This window comes from Epinephelus moara, chromosome 16 (assembly GCF_006386435.1).
Source record: "Epinephelus moara isolate mb chromosome 16, YSFRI_EMoa_1.0, whole genome shotgun sequence".
Taxonomy (NCBI): Eukaryota; Metazoa; Chordata; class Actinopteri; order Perciformes; family Serranidae; genus Epinephelus; species Epinephelus moara.
The window spans coordinates 27,087,658-27,105,103 of record NC_065521.1 but is presented as its reverse complement, the minus strand read 5'-3'; the positions used below and the strand labels follow the sequence as shown (position 1 = coordinate 27,105,103).

Sequence of the window (17,446 nt, the reverse complement as noted above, 5' to 3'; positions counted from 1 at the left end):
TCAATCAATCAATCAATTTTATTTATAAAGCCCAATATCACAAATCACAATTTGCCTCACAGGGCTTTACAGCATACGACATCCCTCTGTCCTTAGGACCCTCACAGCGGTTAAGGAAAAACTCCACAAAAAAACCCTTTAACAGGGGAAAAAAAACGGTAGAAACCTCAGGAAGAGCAACTGAGGAGGGATCCCTCTTCCAGGACGGACAGACGTGCAATAGATGTCGTACAGAAAAGATCAGCATAATAACTGTCATTATTTTGAGAAAATGCCTCATTATTTCAACATACCAGCTGTTCATTTTATGGTACAAACTCATTATTTTATATATAAGTAAGTATTTATTTAGAGGTATGTAGGCTATGTCAATATTGTAAGAAAATTTCTCATTATTTTCATATATCAACTTTTTATTTTGAGACATAAATACTATTCTTGACAGAAATAGGTCAAGATTTTTTTAATTTTTTTTTTTTAAAATGTCAAAATTATTAAAGATGAGATTATTGAGATAAGTGTGTAATTATTTGAAATTACTAAGTCATTATTGCAAGATAATTATTTTTGAGAAATTTTCTCATTATTTTGAGACACTAAGTCTTAATTTTAAGATACTAATTTATTATTTTGAGATGAGTAAGCCATTATTTTTGAGATACTAAATCAGTATTTTGGGATCTTCATATTGAGGTCAGTAGGCCATGTCATTATTTTGAAATATAAACTCATTATTTTTGCCATAAGTAAGGCGTCATTTTTGAGATCCTAAGTCACTTTTTTAGATGAGTAAGTTATTATTTTGAGATACGAACTCATTACTTTAAGATAACTAACTCATTATTTGATACAATAAATCATTATTTTGAGACAGTTTCTCATTACTTAAGATACTATCTTATTACTTTGAGATACAAACTCATTAATTTGACATAAGTCATTATTTTGAGATAATTAGTCATAGTTTGGAGATAAGTCCTTATTTCAATCAAGTTTCTCATTATATTGATTTAACCTATGCAGGGAGGAGAAACCCTGCCTTGTTTTCATAATAAACATGATTTTTCATGTGTACAAGAAATTACATCTACATTGAAGTATTGCAAATAACATTTTTGCTTTGACAAACAGATAAAATGTTTATACAGCCTCCTAAAGTGATCAGGAGTATACAGGAGTATTAGCGCCCCACAGTGAATACCATCATGTAAGCACAGCCAACACAGGAAGTGATGTGAAGAATGGCATGACTTTATTGTGTTCATTGCTCAATGTTAGACATATGGGATTTGATGTGGTTATAGAGACATGCCATACAACCATTATTAGGCCCCCTTTTAAGCCAAGTGCTCCTCCCCACTGGAGGAGGACAATAAACCCATCGAGGACGCCCGTTTTCTGCATACAGGGGCCATGCCTTCTCTTAGATCTCTACAGGTTCTTTTTTAGTGATTGTTGTCGCAGATGCACTGACTATTTACAGTGTTTACAATAGTGATGTCATGTACAAAAGAGAAAGAAACCTTTACAAATATTTGCATAAGAAAAAACAAATGTCTGCTCTTAAAAGCAACGTGAAAAGAGGAAGATATCCAGTTAATAAAAATCCCTCCTGTGACGAGGTTAAGTGTGGTAGGTCCAATGAAACGAAACTTTGGGAACACACCAAGGATACATGCATCGACACTACATCTCCAGGCTAAAATCTGTTCTCACACTGCTTCCGACTCTCAGGCAACTCCACAAAGATGTCAAGTCTTTAAGTTTAAAATGGTGTCAAAGCACACGCAGGCAGCCCGGTCGTGATTCGCATTCTCATCTACTGCAGAATTAACTGACACACACACATCATCTTAACAGCTTATCACCATGACAACAAGCGAAAGATCAAAACCGATAACCCATCGAGGTGACGACATTAAAGTGACATCAGAGTAGGTGAGAGGAAGTGATGATGTTTCCTCTGAATCGAGGCCTCCGCATGGTAGATTCAAGCACCTCGAAAGCAGCTTTAGGCCAAATCGTGTTTCAGGCACAGATAGACTTAGGCATCATGTCTCTACTTTACACCAGCACCCTGTTTGGAAAGTAGAGGAACGTCTGGACAGAGTATGGCAGTCTGAGGTACTTCAGGGTCAAATGGGGGCACAGGGCTGAGAGGTTTAAGAATATCTCCACTACCTACAGTTTCCTCCTCTAAACACGTCTTTATATACCTTCTTCCTTCATGACAAGAACAGTCAAGGTGTGAGCAATAAATACTCTCTGTACTCTAGTACTCCGACATATATTATGTGCAAACGAACGAAGGAAAGGAATAGGAGGAAGCCACTCAAAATGAGTTTCAACCTTTCTTACCCGCAGCCCTTACTCTTTCAGTAACTCTTAACACAAAGTGTGAGAAGGAAACCGTTTGAAAAAAAAAAGGTGTTATCAAAGATATAAAGAGCAAATGCAATGAGAAATGAAATGATTTAGTTTGTACAGATTCTTATCACTTCTTTCTTTTTAAACGATGCTGTCCACTTCCCCTTGAGGGATGCTGAATGAGAAATGATCGAGCGAACAGTGACGACAGAAGTGTAACACCGCAGTCCATGATGGCGTGTTAGGTATACGTAGGTGATTGCTGCTGTATACAGATGACTGTTGAAGATGACTCAGTATAAAATCCTACAAAATCAAGATTTTTCAAAGCTGTATCCTCATCTATCACAAGAGAATTTCGTGTTTTAAAACCCATATCTAAATACAGAACATACGCAAGCATAGCCAGAAATGGTAGGCCGTTTGGGCAGACTAGATAAACGAGCATTTTTTTTGTCCTGTGTGTGTTTACAATACAGTATGTTGGTTGAGTAGGGTCAGTTTCTGTGGTTATGATGTCAGTATATTACTGGAGACATACTAATGATGACGTTTTCTTTACAGGCTGACCCTAAAACTGATTTTCATTCATTATTCACCCATGCATGTTACTCTTGCAGCTTCGGGGTTCTGATATTCGATCCGTGAATGACACAATGGCTGAACTGAAAAGAAACAAAAAACATTCAAGGCCATTTTTATAGTTGTGTTATAGAGTATGTGTTATATATTCTACTGAGCACCAAGTCAGAAAGCACACCAGGAGAGCACTGAGGCAGGAGTAGATGCTGCCATCTAGAGGAATTGCTAATGCACTGCATGATTCCTGTTTGATACACAGTCACCGACACAGCCTGCTAAAACCCAATTACCACAAGTAGAAAATAAAGTGCATTTTTTGGCTGTTGTCGAGTGATGATCCTACTTTTAGGAAATCAGAGTGAATTTCTTTGTAAAATGAAGCCTTCAAAGAAAACCAGGAACAATAAGCACCAATAGTTCGAAGGTGAGAGTTGTGGCAGTTAAAAAGAAAAACATGGGTCTTGATCAGTAGGATTATAGGTAATATTTTGCATCATACTATTCCGGTTACCATGCACTTGCAGATTCAACAACAACCAATCTGGAACTCATTGAGGGCAGAGAAGAGACAAGTCGATGTCTTTCCCTGACTGAGAGCAGTTTCTTTCTGATAGCAGGGCAGAGCAAACCCTTCGTCCATAATCACTCTCTCTATAGATCCTTTACATTTAGCTTCGTAGCTGCTCACTGAGCACACAGTTAAGTTATTTATTGAGTCTTTAAAGTCTCACTGGGACTGCACCCGCTGTGTCAGCCGTGATGAAGAGTCTTTAGTTCCATAGCTTGACTGACAGTCACATGTTGTTCTCAGAGTGTCGCCTGCAGAGAGGGATCCAGACAGCCTTCCCGCTCTGGAGACTCTATGTAGTTGGCCGACTCCTGGAGCTTCAGCAGCATGGCCATCTGGGTAGCAGGAGGAGACGGAGACGCAGATTAACAGACGTGTTTTGTTTTTACAGGGTTAGATTTAGCTTGGCATAGATGAAAATATCTCCTAAAATACATCTTGAGTATTATGGTGACTACAAATTACTTTTCTTTTGCAAAAAGGTATACTGTGCAGGACTTTACTAAAAACAAAGTATAGACTTCACACACAAAAAGTAATCCCTCTCAATTATAATTTATGAACTACTAGAAGTGTGTGATGGTGTATTTATTTGCAGAGACTCTATGGTCACGTACCCCCAAGGCACTCAGGTGAGGTTGGGTCTTTAACAAACAGAGGGAGCAACCAGGTGCTAGACAGTAAACAGCAGGTTTCCAAGTGACACAGTGCCGAAAAAAATGCTAATACAGCGAGGCGAAACGCTCAACAAGAGTGAATCCGTGGTTGGCTTTTACTTTCTCTATCTTATTTTGTTGTGTTTGGAATGTTTCTTGGCTGCAACCTCTGGGAATTGGTGTGTAGACCCCAGCCAATAACAGTGTGCAGGTGAGGTCAGGACTTCATAGAAAGTTAGTGTCCAGGGGTCTCATTTATAAACATTGAGTATGCCCAAAACAAGGCCCATGCAAAAGCTGTGATGTGTAAAAAATAGACTTGATCGGAGAAACTTTGAGAGGGACTCTGCGAGGTGGAAGCCTGATTGTAGAAACTGCTGAATATATTTTGGAGCATGCCATTTTTGGCTTTTGTCCGCACGTACATTTTTGATATGGATCCTATGCATTATTTTATCATTGAGACCCCAGGTGCCAGACTGTAAGCAGCAAATTTAGTCAGGTCAAATGGGTTGGCTTCCATTTTCCTTGGCTTATGAAATGTCAGAGATGACATCAAAAATTTCCAGAGCCCAAGAGGACCACTTCAAATTAGATGTATTGTCCAAAGAATACTCCACAGTAAAAAAAAAAAACTACTGTAAATCTAAATTAAACTGAGAAAAGTGGTAAATCCTCACATTTGAGAGGCTGCTAACAGCTAATGTTTGGTAGAATATTTTCTAAACCTGCTGCAAATAACCATCAAGGGCACAAAATCTGCATCTGTGCAGTTTTTCAATTCAGTACGGTATTCAGACTGCAGCCACAATTCATCTGATCTTAAGTGCTGCTAAATAAGATCTGATGCATTATTCCTGTGGTGCATGTTGAGCATGTTTGGAAAACAATGGAACAGAAGTTTTCAGCTGTATCGCTTCTGTTTTTTTAACCTACGCAAAACCTTAGCTTTCTCTTTGTAGGTAAGATCTTTATTTTACTCTTAGCACCAACAAAGAGGCTGCAAATCCTTACAACATGTCCCCTTAGTCTGTAATCAAAAATAATTCCCAAATAAGTTCCCCCTCATACCTACGCATCATCCTCTCTACTCCTAACTAGTCCCCCTTGATTCTCACCAGTGGGTCTGACTCCAGTGTGCTGGGTGGAGGTGTATCTTTGGGGGGCTTCTTCTCCTCACTGGGTGGACCTATGCTGGGGGGAGGTAGGTGAAAGAGCCTGGACTGGTCCTGCTGTGCGTTGGGCCAGGGGAGAGTCCCTCTCACCCACTCCACAGGATCCTCCCATACTGCCTTCTGTCCGTGCACCTGAGAGAACAGATTGGCAAAGAGGTAAAGAAATGAATGAATATGTGTTTTTTAGCACTAATGTTAAACTTTGGAGGATATCCGTATGTGTGCTCACCTTGATGCCGTCTTTGGCTCCCTCCTGCAGGTACGGTATGATAGAGTGGTTCCACAGATCAATGAACCACTGCCTGAACTCTGCCACTGATACTGGGCATGACAGGAAGAAGCAGGGACCTGTAGGAGGCAACATTTCATGTTAACTTATCTCCTGTTCCAGATACAATTAATCCCCCCCTTGTCCCTGTTTGCTGCTTTAACTGACCCTGTGTCCACTCTCTCTCACCTATGAGGAAGTCTGAAGTGCTGTGTTTCTCCAGGAACGTGTGGAGGTGGTACCAGAGCTGAGGGATCCAGTCCAGTACACGGAGGAGAGCCTGGTGGCGTGCGGAGTCCTGCTCCTTCTCCTGGTAGGCCTCCACAGCTTTACGGTGCAGGTACCTCAGCAGGAACCCGTTAGCAGGTTCAACATTGTTGGAGAATATTACCATCCTGCGGCCACATGCAAGAAATGTTACTTTACTCCATTAGGTTACTTTATTTGTATTTGATCGTGTATCATAGTAAGAGGACGCATTGTAAACATTTCCTGGCTTTATGCTCACCTGAAGCTGAGGTGCAGACTGTGGTTAGACGTCATCTTCACAGGCTGATTGGTTGTCCCGATGATGTAAGGACTGAAACACCAACAGAGTAATTATGTACTTTCATCAAATCTTATTAAAACTCTTCAGTAATGTACAGTAACATTTTAAAGTGACTCACCATTTGTGATACTTGCAGGTGAGAGCTCCGTTAACAAGCTCAGTGATGGCTGCTGAGTCACTAATGTCGTCTATAATAACAACCAGCGGCAGTTCTCCTCCACTCTCTCTGTCGATCTGATTTGCTAGATCGGACAGATACAACTGCAACTCCTGTAAAAAGCAAAGGTGGGTGAATTTAAATCTTAAGTGTGAAGAAATCAACACATTTCTGACAAAAATCCTGAGTCTTGTGTTACCTTCTGTGACTGACGATGCATGTTGAAGGTTACGGCGGCGCTGCGGCCGAGGACACAGGTCTCATGGTCGGCCTCGGACAAGTCAGACCGGCTGCGCTGCAGGAGGTAGTGGGCTAGACGCTGAGCCAGGTAAGTCTTTCCTGTCCCGCTGGGCCCAGACAGAACCAGACGCCTGTGTTTCAGCAGCAAGCTGATGTAGTGCAGCATCATTGGTTTAGGAATCAGAGTCTCAAACACCAGTGAGTCAACACATTTTTCTCTGAGACCTAAAGAGAGATAGACACAGGAGAGAAAGGGAGGAGAAGCAATTGGGTTTATATAGTACCTGTTATTAAATACTTGTAAATATGGTGTGTGAAAATCATTAAAGTGTTGGTGTTTTTGCTCCTTTATTTACAAATCACATGTACTATACCAACAACATAACTTTACTTTTTAAATTTCCTACCATTTAGACACAGACTGGTTTCTGTTTATTTCTGCATGGTGGAAAAATTCTTGCTCGAGTGAGGCAATCCATCACAATTAAGATTTCATTGCCTTTATATTTTCATTACAAAGCAATTCAGTGGTGAGCGAGACTGTTTCAGTGCATTCACAGGCACTCTGACATTCAACATTGCAGGGTTGGCTGCCACACAGGATCATCTTTACGCAAGAATCTTTGACTTAAGAGTCGTTCCCATGATGTCAATCTCCGATTATTGTTTGTTAGGACATCCTTAATCACAACTAATTACAACTGCATTACTGGGAAATTTTAAAAATGATGGCAATTATATACAATTATACACAATTTTAAGCAAAACTTCTAGTATGGTTTAGGACTAATAGTTCATGTGTTCATACCGCACCGTCACAGTCGGATGCACACAGACGCATGCAGAACACACAGTATGGAGAATGCTGCGTGTAATATGGAACCAAAGTTCACAAGCATGAGTTCTGCCCAGAAACTTTAGCAACGCTGAGCTTAGCTCAACAAGCTAATTGGCATGATTGGCGAGAGCAAATTAAATACCGGGGCTGGAAGACACGCCTCAGACTCCTGGTCAGCTACAACAGCAATAGTTGTGTTTAAGATGAGGAGCGTGTGTCGGTGTTGCTCAGCTGTTGTAGGGTGAAAGGTAACACATCCAACATGCTAACACTTATTCAAAGGCGTCAACCAGATGTGCCGATCACCCAGATGATAAATGTTTGGGTGCTCTGAATGTTTAAATAAAGACAACTAGTTGTAATTTATTTTCTATTTTCAATTTCATATCGTAAGAGATGGTTTTCAGGTTAATAGCCTGTTGTGACCTGTTGCCTTTTGGGAAAGTGTTTGTTATTCTGTTTTCTGGGACTTTGTTTTAGAGGTTTCTGTTTGTGTTCCTTGTTTCATGTTCTTCATTCGTAATAAATCTGCTTCCTGTTTTAATTTGTAGACTCTCTCCTCAAATGTCATGTGTCGCGTCTGGTTTTACTTCCAGTCTTTGTGTGTTTTCCCGCCTGTTTTCTGTCACACCTGTCTTGTTAGTCCTTCCCTGTTCCGAGGGTCTTCCCTTTGCACCTGTTCTGTATTAGTCTTGTTTGCTGCACCCTAGTGTTCCCCTCCACACCCTTGTTGTTAGCCAATCTCCATTTCCCTCCTTTTGCCCGTGTCCTCCTACTCCAGCTGTGTCTCGTTCTTGTGATTAGTTTTCCGAGTATATACTGTATACCTGTGTGTTTCCCTTTGCTCCTTGTCAGTTCGTACTGTGTTCTTGGTGTTGTTTTGTTGTTTTTTTTACCTGAGTCCATCGTATTATCTTGGGGGTTTTTTCAGTTTAGTTTTGGTTCTGCTTTCAGTTGGGCTTTCAGTTACCTGCTTGCTCTGGGTGTTTTTTGTCAGCTGCATCAAAGCTCGCTTTTTGTTTAAACTTCAAGCTGTTACTCTGCATTTGGGTCCTCCCTGAACTGATTTATCACAGGTCAGTCATACAGTGTAACACAAAAATGCTTGAAATGTTTCTTATTTTTATTGTAAAAATAGTTTACCAATGTTGCCAGTGCGCAAAATATTACCTCAGTCCCCAGCAAGAGGATTTTGTATGTTCTGCCACTCGCATTACTGTTTGTTCAAAAGAAATGAAAAGAAACGTATCCTACTCACACTGAACCGTGACTTTTGTGTACTGTTACACCTCTACTACGGTTTCTACTATCAATCACGACACTCACTAACCTTTCAAAGTGACAAGTATTTGCGCTGAACCATTGCTGAGGCAGCGATAAGGTGAGGCTTGAGGTTTTTCCCCTCCTATCACCCTCTGCACTCCCTGGGTCAGCTGGTACATGTGCAGCGAATCACAGGACAGACCCAGGCTGGCAGTCGGGTCCACTTGCGTAAGGTAGTCCTGGTGAAAACGAGAACAAAAATAAGTCAGGACTGATGTATCAAATCACAGCAATACTATTTATCAGACCACAAATTGTCCACGCAATGAGAAAGGACAAGCACTGACTTACCTTGAAGGTCTTGGCTATGAGAGAGTCGAGACAGGACCAGTCGGTTCTCGCACCGACCAGCACCGAGCCAAGGTAGAACTCCTGCTGCTGCTTACTGTCCTGCAGAGACAGAGAGGGGAAAGAGTGTCTCCCCGCTGCTCTATTTAAGGCTGTTGACATTATTGGATATTGTGTCTATTAAAGATGTTCTGTGTTTACCTCTGCTTGATCTGAAATGCGGACAAGCACTCGTGCGCACACCTCATCCCGCTGGGAAGACACACTTAACGAGTCAACTGAAGACGCGTCTGAAAGAGTGAAGAAGAGAAAAATGGATTACAGGAGTGCTGAAATATAACTTTTATGTATATATTGAAATTCAATGTTTGTCTCTTACCTGGATCTTTACAATCATTCAGACTGAGGCTGAAGGACTTGGTGAGGGACATGCTCATCGGCTGCCTAAGTGAGGGCCCCAGGAGAGAGGCCAGGCCTGAAGGCTGGGAAGTGGAAGAGGTCGGACCGGAGCCTGTTTTTAAATGGTCATTCTCCGCCTTCAGGTTCTCCACCGTTGACTAGGACATAAGAAGGTAAAAAAACTTTCAATTCAAGTTATATGAACACACAAACACACTTTTACTGAACAATGACATTCAGGCAAAACCAACCTGCATGCTGTTCATGGCTTCTCGGAGCTGCTCCAGCTGATGTGCAGAGCTTAAGGCCTCCAGTCGGATGTCTGTCAGTTCTCTCTCTTTCACCCAGAGTTCTGAGCGCAGGTCTGATACCGCAGTTTCCTCATTGTCACCCTCTTCTGTAGTCTCCATGATCCTGAAGGGGACAAGATGCACTCATCAGGGTTGGACACCCATGAAGGCTAAACTGGCTTTCTCATAATTGAGCTACTGTAAGAGCTGGATGAAGGTGTTCATGTACTTACACAGAAGAGGTGGCAGAGGCCGAGGTTTTGAGGGATGAAGGCTGGTTTTCACCGTCATCTCCTCCTTCATGGAGCATCTTTGGGGAGTTGGGAGCCGAGGAGTCGGGGGTGGCGATCTCCTCGATGTCTGAGTATGTTTTGGAGCCTTTCTTAATGCTGAATGCTTTGTTGAAGGAGCTCCTCAGCTACACAGGTGGAGAGGAGCAGGGAGAAGGAGGTAAAGACAAACGACTGAACCAATATTCTGCATATGGGTTACTGCATTTAATAGTGAGAGACGTCATAAAAAAAGAAGGAGGTGTTAGGATTGTTAATCTGACACATGCTAAACATTAAAGGGTAACTTTGGCATTTTCAGTCTCGACCCTATTTTCCCATATTTTTGTGTTAAGTGACTAACAACACTTTTTGAAACTGGTCCAGTATTGAGTGAGAGTGCTGCAGCCGGCAGCAGCAAAACAGGCTGCAATGTAACCAGTCAGGGAAATGAGCCCTGTCCACTAAAAGTGACTGTTTTACCACTGACAAGTGCAGATCATTACTATCGAACTCAGTGGTTCCCAACTGGTCCAGCCACGGGGTCCAGAGTTCTCCTTAGTCATTAGTTCAAGGTCCACACAGTTTAATATATTCAGCATCATACTTGGCGTTTGGCCATGACATCAAGCCAGTTTCCTGTCTCTGTTAAGCGGCTGTCCGCTAGTCACTCACTCTACAGCGGAAATCAGCACTTCAAAATAAAAGCCGTGTGTCAGAAATTCACTGGACTTAAAAATAAACTGTATTTTTTTTCAACTGACGACTCGCTTTTGGACCGCAACCCACCAGTTTGGAACCACTGATCTTAGTGTCTGATAGCATCATGGATATGACCGTACAGAGCTAGACTTTTCTGTTAAAGAGTAAGATCTTTTTGGTTTAACAAATAGCCCCAATATTGCTATCATCAAACCCACCAGACTCCACTTAAATAAAAAGCAATTATTTCATTGTAAAACGCACTTCATTCAAAGTCAACAGAAGCAAAAAACATCTTGGTTCGTCTTTCCACTGATCCAACAATCACCAACTCTAGTTTGGTTGAAATAAACCTTTATTTCACACAAATATGCTGTTTCTAAACAGGCCAAAATTGCTGTTTATTTAAATGGAGTCTGGTGGGTTTTGCCAAAGTGATTTCAAGGCTGTTTTTGGTTAAAAGAAAATGATCTTACTCTTTAACACAAAGGTCTTTCTCTGTAGGGATCCTGTCCATAATGTTGTCACACATTTCACAACAACAATCTGAGCCTGGCAGTGGTAAAAACAAATACTTTTAGTGGATGTCTCGCTCAATACTGGACCAATTTCAAAAACTGTTGTTCCCATTAATCACTTAAACACAAAAACCACAGGAAACGGGCTGAAAAATACCATGGTTACCCTAAGGAATGTCTTATCATCTTGGGAAATGCTTATTTACATTTCTTGCTTTGAGTGAGATGAGAAGGTGGATACCACTCTCATGTTTGTCTGTTAAATGTGAAGCTGGAGCCAACAGGCATTAGTTTAGCCAAGCTTCTCTAAAGCTCACTAACACACTTCCTGGTGTCTTGTCATAACCGTGGCCATGCTAGGCAACCAGCAGAGACTCCAAACGTTACTGTACTTGGCCAAGAAGAAGTAACACAACCTGTTGTTTCTACAGATCAAACCCCTTAGTCGTTATGCTAAGCTAACAGGCGGCTGCTGGTAGCTTCAAATTTACCAGACAGACACAAGAGTGGTATCTGCTTTTGCCAAGAAAACAAATAAGCATACTTCCCAAACTGAGAAACTATTCCTTTAAGCTTTCAGTCATTTTCTGCAAATAGGTCAAAGTTATAGTCAGTCTGTTGGGTCAGAAAGGGTTACATGGAAAGGCTGTAAAAACAAAAGATTAATGGAGGAGGAAATACACAATAAAGCAGGGTGTAAATGAGGAGAAACATAATATGACAATCCAAATTAATTAACTGATGAGAACGCCACTTTTCATGGACATCATGTCTGCTGATTGCCACTCTAAGTGAATGACAGCCAATCAGCATTCTAGGAGGTCAATGAGCAGAGATGGAGAGTACTTGAGGATTGCGTTGCAGTTTTAGACGGTCCGTAATGCTGTGTGACAGAAAATTATCGAGGCTTTATAGGAACACAATGAGTGCACTCACCTCAAAGACCTAAAACAGAAAAATAACACAACACAGAGGAGGGAGAGACTCGTCATACTTACTACTATGTAATTATCACTACGGAGAATGAGCTGAGCACATACAAACACAAGGTTATCAGAGTAAAACACTGCCTGTCACGCAGCACGTGCTCTTACCCAGCTCTTTTTCTTCTTCTTCTTGGCATCTTGGTCCTTCAAGCTGCCCACGCTCGACATGCTGGTCAGGCTGTTGAGACTGGAGATGCTCTCACATGAGTTCTGACGTCGAATGCGCATGTCTGGTAAACAAGAAAATCCCAACATCAAAACAGGCAAACGTGCAGAGAGACAATCAGATGTGCAGAGAAGACAGAAGAAAACAGAAAGATCAACTGATCCATCTCCAAACCTTTCATATTATCTGGGGTGTTTAAGGCTCCTTGTATGACAGCCTGGGCTTCTTCATTCTTGAGCTTCAGAGCCTCGATGGTCTCCCTCAGCTCCACCAGCTCTGAGTCCTGCACAAATAAATAACAAGTGTCAGTGAGATGGGTTGGGACAGAGTAGTCTGCAAAACTCAGAGCTGTGTGACTAAGGCTGGGTATTGAACTATACTTTTATGGCATCAACTGAACTGCTTCAATACTATCGTGCATCAAAATATACCTTGTCATTCGATGCCAAATTTCAAAACCTAAAGAATAAATCTCATCAGAACCAATAAGCATGCAGCATGCTTATGCCAGGATCTATCAGTGCTAGTGATTGGCTATCTAACGCTCCACATCATAGAGGCATACAGGAAAAACACTACATTGCACCGAAGTATGTGTGTGTTGTTGTAGTTTAAGAGGCTTGACTGCAGTGTGTGTTGCATATATAAAAAAAATGTCTAAGAAGAGATCAAAGATGAGGCTCCATTTTGTCAGGCTTGATCCCAGTAGCACACAATACAATATATGCGAGAAGACATTGTTGCAAGACTGGCAACGGGACAAATTTGATGAAACACTTGAATATATATGAGTACATTTAAAAGCAGAAAGTTGCTCCATTGCTCCGTTGCTCTGGGGAATTGGGGATAGAACCACCGATCTTCCAATAATGGACGACCTGCTCTACCTCCTAAGCCTCAGAGGAAGAACGAACCGCAGCCATTTTACTCTCAGCATTCAAGACTGCCTAACATTACAGAGCCAGACCTGGCTCTTGACTTGGCTCTGGGGGAGTTTCCTCCTCCGCAGTCTCCTGCTAAGCGGTGGGGTGAACGTGCAGTAAAATGCCCGGCCTTCCAGAGCCCCATGGAAGTGGGTCGATGTCTCTCGGAACTCTGCGTCCAGGTGAGAATTTAACGTCAATACGTCTTCAAAACTGCTTTGAATGGAAAAATGCCAAGGTGCTAAAACATTAAACTAAAGAAAGGTAACTTAAGTCAAACCACGCTGTGGTGAATAGGTTTATATTTTTGGTTTTGACACTGCTTTGAGTGCGTAAAAAGCCAAGAAGCTGAAAAATGAAAGATCTGCACCATAATGTGTAATGTAATTTTGTTTTTGTTAAAATGGATTTTATAAAATTGGTATCAAAAAAGTGTTGTTTGGGAACTGGTATCAAAGTCAAGGTATCAAAATTTTGCACACTTACACATTTCTCTTGTGCTCGGACCATGCTAATGTAGCATTGTACTTACTTGGATCATTCTAAAAACGTCAATTTTTATTTGATTTTTGTCTGTTTTTTAACATCTAAAATAAAATCTGATAAATTCCTACATTTTGGGGGAGGAGCAGTATTTCTGATGTTTTAGTAAAGCACTATAACTCAACCCCACAGTATGAACTCATACACCTGGCGGGCATGTTCACAGTTCAAAAGGACAAAGAGTCCGGAACAACAGAGCCTTTCTGTGCTGCTCATTGTGGGATAAAGTCGATCCCACTCTAAACTCTAAATAGAGCCGCCCATCTCCTCAAGGTTAAAGAGCCTGTGCTCCAGGCTGAGCTGCACAGGTCAGCGCGCTGGCACAAACAACAAAGAGTTTTTCTGGAGCGGTCTAGACGAGTCTTTCAGTGGGAGCAGCAAGGCATGAAGCACTAAGAGAGACTCCTCACATTTGTGCACACACTGAACTCCGCCTCGGGCGCTGATCAATTTATTCACAGCAAAACGGATACAAAGGCTGAAGAATGCAGGAATGTGGATGTTTGGTGTGAGTGCACGTGTGAGCTGTTTGCACTTCTCACTCGGCCTAAAGCGAAGGTTGTTCTTCATTGATCCTCTGTCCTCTTCTCACACTAAGTCACCCTGTGGGACGGCAGCCTGGGCCTCTAACCTACATTCTCCTCACCGCAGGCTGTGATCAAAGTCACCTCGCCCTGTGTAAGCACAACGCTGCCTGCTCTTAGCTGGCTGCTCATAATACGGGCACAATGGTGGGCTGCAGCTGGAATTCAGGTTTGTGTTTGAAAGTGTGACGTTACCTTCTGTTCGTGGCTTATTGACAGACTCTGCAGCCGCGTCGTCATCAGCTGCAGACTTTGCTCAAAGGCTGCCACCAGATTTGCCTGCTTGGAAAAAGTCAAAAACAATGACAACATAAACAAATATAAATGTTATCAATGCAGTTGTCTGTAACAGGAAATTATTATTAAATATTTATATCATTCACAGCATCATTTACATGTAGACACAGACAGGGAGACCTTATACAGGAACAGATTCAACAGATTTCCTCTGCCCCTTCATCCCTTCTGTTCAAGGTGCTAAAAAGCTGAATAACACACAAAGGCTGAACAGGATGTCTCCTGTGGAAAATTCTCCTCCTCCCTAATCTCCGTCTCACACACACCCACTTCAGCCTGGAGCAGGAAAATTAGTTTCCCCTCTCCTTCATAGAACGTATTAACACAATAAAATAATGCATACAGCCGAGTCATTAATCCAGCACATAATCATGTTGTGACCCGTGCATCTGTTTTGCCTATTCACTGCCCTCGCATAATAAGGTCATGCAGTATAAAAAATGACACATGATCGATGTGTGCTGCATGAAGCCGTGCATAATGGCTGTGCTTGTATTGCTGCACGCGGACAAATGGAAATGCTGACAGGGTGGTCGTACAGAAACAACCTTGTAGAGTGGAGAGAAAGGGCAAGGCACCTGTGCTTGTGTGTGTGTGTGTGTGTGTGTGTGTGCGCGTGCCGAGGCTAAGTGGCTTGGCGAGAGGTTCAGGAGGAGGTCAGTATTATTGGGGCCCCACATGGATAAGAAATGTGCTGAGACTGCACAGAAATGATCTATGACTGACACACCTCAGCTTGGATTTTAAATCTCTCTCTGTGTGTATCTATCCTGTTTTATCTGTAGGGTAAATATCTTGCCTTGTGTGAGAATGTGAGAGTTTGTGAAGGAGGGAAGGGAGAGGACTGGAGTGGCTGGCAATGCTCAAATCTTTAAGGTATACTATGCAGATTGTCGGTTACTGTTTCTAAACACAGGGAAAGTGAAAGTAAAAGCCAACCCCAGATTCAGTCTAATTTTTTCGTGCATTTTTTCGGCGCTGTTTCTCTTGGATGCCTGCTGCTTACGGTCTGGCACCTGGTCCCTACCTTTTTATAAAGCCCAGACCTCACCTGAGTGCTGTGGGGTTACACACCCATAAATGTCCCGAACACAGAAAATAAGAAAACACAGGCAGAGGACAGAGCATCTGTAGATAAATACACTGCCACACACTTCTAGTAGGTCGTAAGTGATGATTGAGAGGGATTACTTCTGTCTTTACACATTGTTTTTTCTTTTTAGGAAAATCCTGCATAGTATATCTTTAAAAAGAGATAATGAATATAAAGTGGGGGTTTTTTTGTTGTTGTTTTTTAAATAAAAGACCAAATATTTTCCTTAAACTGCTTGCACTCATAAATACTGCTGGACGACCAACAATAAAAAAGACTCTGGAAAAACAGGCTGCAAATGCACCAACCTCAAAAAACAGCTAAGATTTGAATTAATCATCGGCATATTTCATGTCGCAAGATATGATGCCATTTCAAAAGTTGAAAATCCCGGTTTTTAAAGGATTGTTTGCTTGTTCTTTACACTGTGTGTCCTACCTGTGATACAATAAAAAATATTATTTTCTTGGGGTGCCAAGTAGCTCGGTGGGTAGAGCAGGCATCTCAGGCAAAGTCAAAGGCACAAAGACAGGTTCAATTCCAGCTTGTGGCCCCTAGCTGCATGTCATCCCCTCTCTCTTTTCCCCCTTCACACTTAATACTGTCCTATCAATTAAAGGCGAAAAAATAATCTTTAAAAAAATAAAATTCTTGACAAAATGTCATGTAAAGTACGTTCAGTATGTTTAAGTGTAATTTTAAGAATTTTAAGCATTTATCTCATGATTATGGCTGGAGTAACTGTAACTTATATTTTCATATCATCTCATGCCTAATGGAGACTATTTTCAGCTGTGGATCTGGTACAGTGAGTATTTTTAGCAGCCGTGTGGTGCACATGGCAAAAAATACAGTGCTACAGTGCTTAAGTTCATCATAATAATGGAACATGTCACCCAGTGCACAGTGTGGCCCACTGATGTGTTTTTAATAATTTCTGTACAACAATGGAGCTCTGCATCACAGAGGAAGGTATAATAGGCTTTGGGCACACAGGTAGTAGTTGTTGGTTGGATAAATTCATTGTTATTGGTCTTTGGATGGAATTAGTTGGCAATAACAAAAATATAGAATACGACCAGACTCTTCTTTCGAAGATCTGGATCCATTGACTTGCAGAAACAGCAAGAGCTGAACTCCCAGCAGCAATCATTTGGTACACTAATATAATCTGAACAAAGTATGTGCTATGCAATTCTTTTTTTTCCACATCTAGCAGTAGGAAACAAAACAACATGGTTGAAGGCACCCTGACATTACTCTGTCTTTGCCTGCTGCCACTTGTTCAACACATGCAGCGTCTATATGGTATCAGTTACCTCTGCCTCGGGGTAGATGTCATTAGGGTGGAGAGTTCATCAAGATGAGTGACAAGTATTAGGGTGTAAAATTAGAGGGAGGGGCTACTACAAATCTGTTGCCTCAAGGTGGAAGGCTGTTTTTGTTAAAGCATAGGAACCTTTTTGTTTAACTAGCAACAGCCCCAACACTGCAGTTGTCAAACCCACCAGACTCTGTTTCAATAAACAGGAACTGTATTGTCGTAAAACACACTTCATTCAAAGTCAACAGAAACAAAGTAACACTAACAAAAGCTGCCTTGGTTCTTCTTTACACTGTTGAACAATCAGTAACTTTGGTTTGGTTGAAATAAACCCTTAATT

At 41.6% G+C, this 17,446-nt stretch overlaps 1 protein-coding gene across 8 annotated transcripts in view; it reads right to left on the bottom strand.

Moving 5' to 3' along the window:
- Positions 1-1,230: 1,230 nt before the first annotated feature.
- Positions 1,231-17,446, bottom strand: part of LOC126403408 (neuron navigator 1-like) — a 150,048-nt gene continuing 133,832 nt past the window's right edge. For 4 of the 8 annotated variants that reach the window (XM_050066050.1, XM_050066052.1, XM_050066054.1 and 1 more), the window contains 16 exons: positions 14,588-14,674; positions 12,517-12,625; positions 12,285-12,406; positions 9,935-10,119; positions 9,663-9,825; positions 9,392-9,569; positions 9,214-9,302; positions 9,016-9,114; positions 8,732-8,903; positions 6,523-6,788; positions 6,285-6,436; positions 6,125-6,196; positions 5,806-6,011; positions 5,578-5,696; positions 5,292-5,480; positions 1,231-3,852 (listed from right to left, as the gene is read on the bottom strand). In XM_050066050.1, the coding sequence (XP_049922007.1) occupies positions 3,757-3,852; positions 5,292-5,480; positions 5,578-5,696; positions 5,806-6,011; positions 6,125-6,196; positions 6,285-6,436; positions 6,523-6,788; positions 8,732-8,903; positions 9,016-9,114; positions 9,214-9,302; positions 9,392-9,569; positions 9,663-9,825; positions 9,935-10,119; positions 12,285-12,406; positions 12,517-12,625; positions 14,588-14,674 (2,304 nt within the window). In that variant the 3' untranslated portion in view covers positions 1,231-3,756. The remainder of the gene's footprint in view (positions 3,853-5,291; positions 5,481-5,577; positions 5,697-5,805; positions 6,012-6,124; positions 6,197-6,284; positions 6,437-6,522; positions 6,789-8,731; positions 8,904-9,015; positions 9,115-9,213; positions 9,303-9,391; positions 9,570-9,662; positions 9,826-9,934; positions 10,120-12,284; positions 12,407-12,516; positions 12,626-14,587; positions 14,675-17,446) is intronic. The other 4 variants (XM_050066051.1, XM_050066053.1, XM_050066055.1 and 1 more) reach the window with 1 other exon arrangement.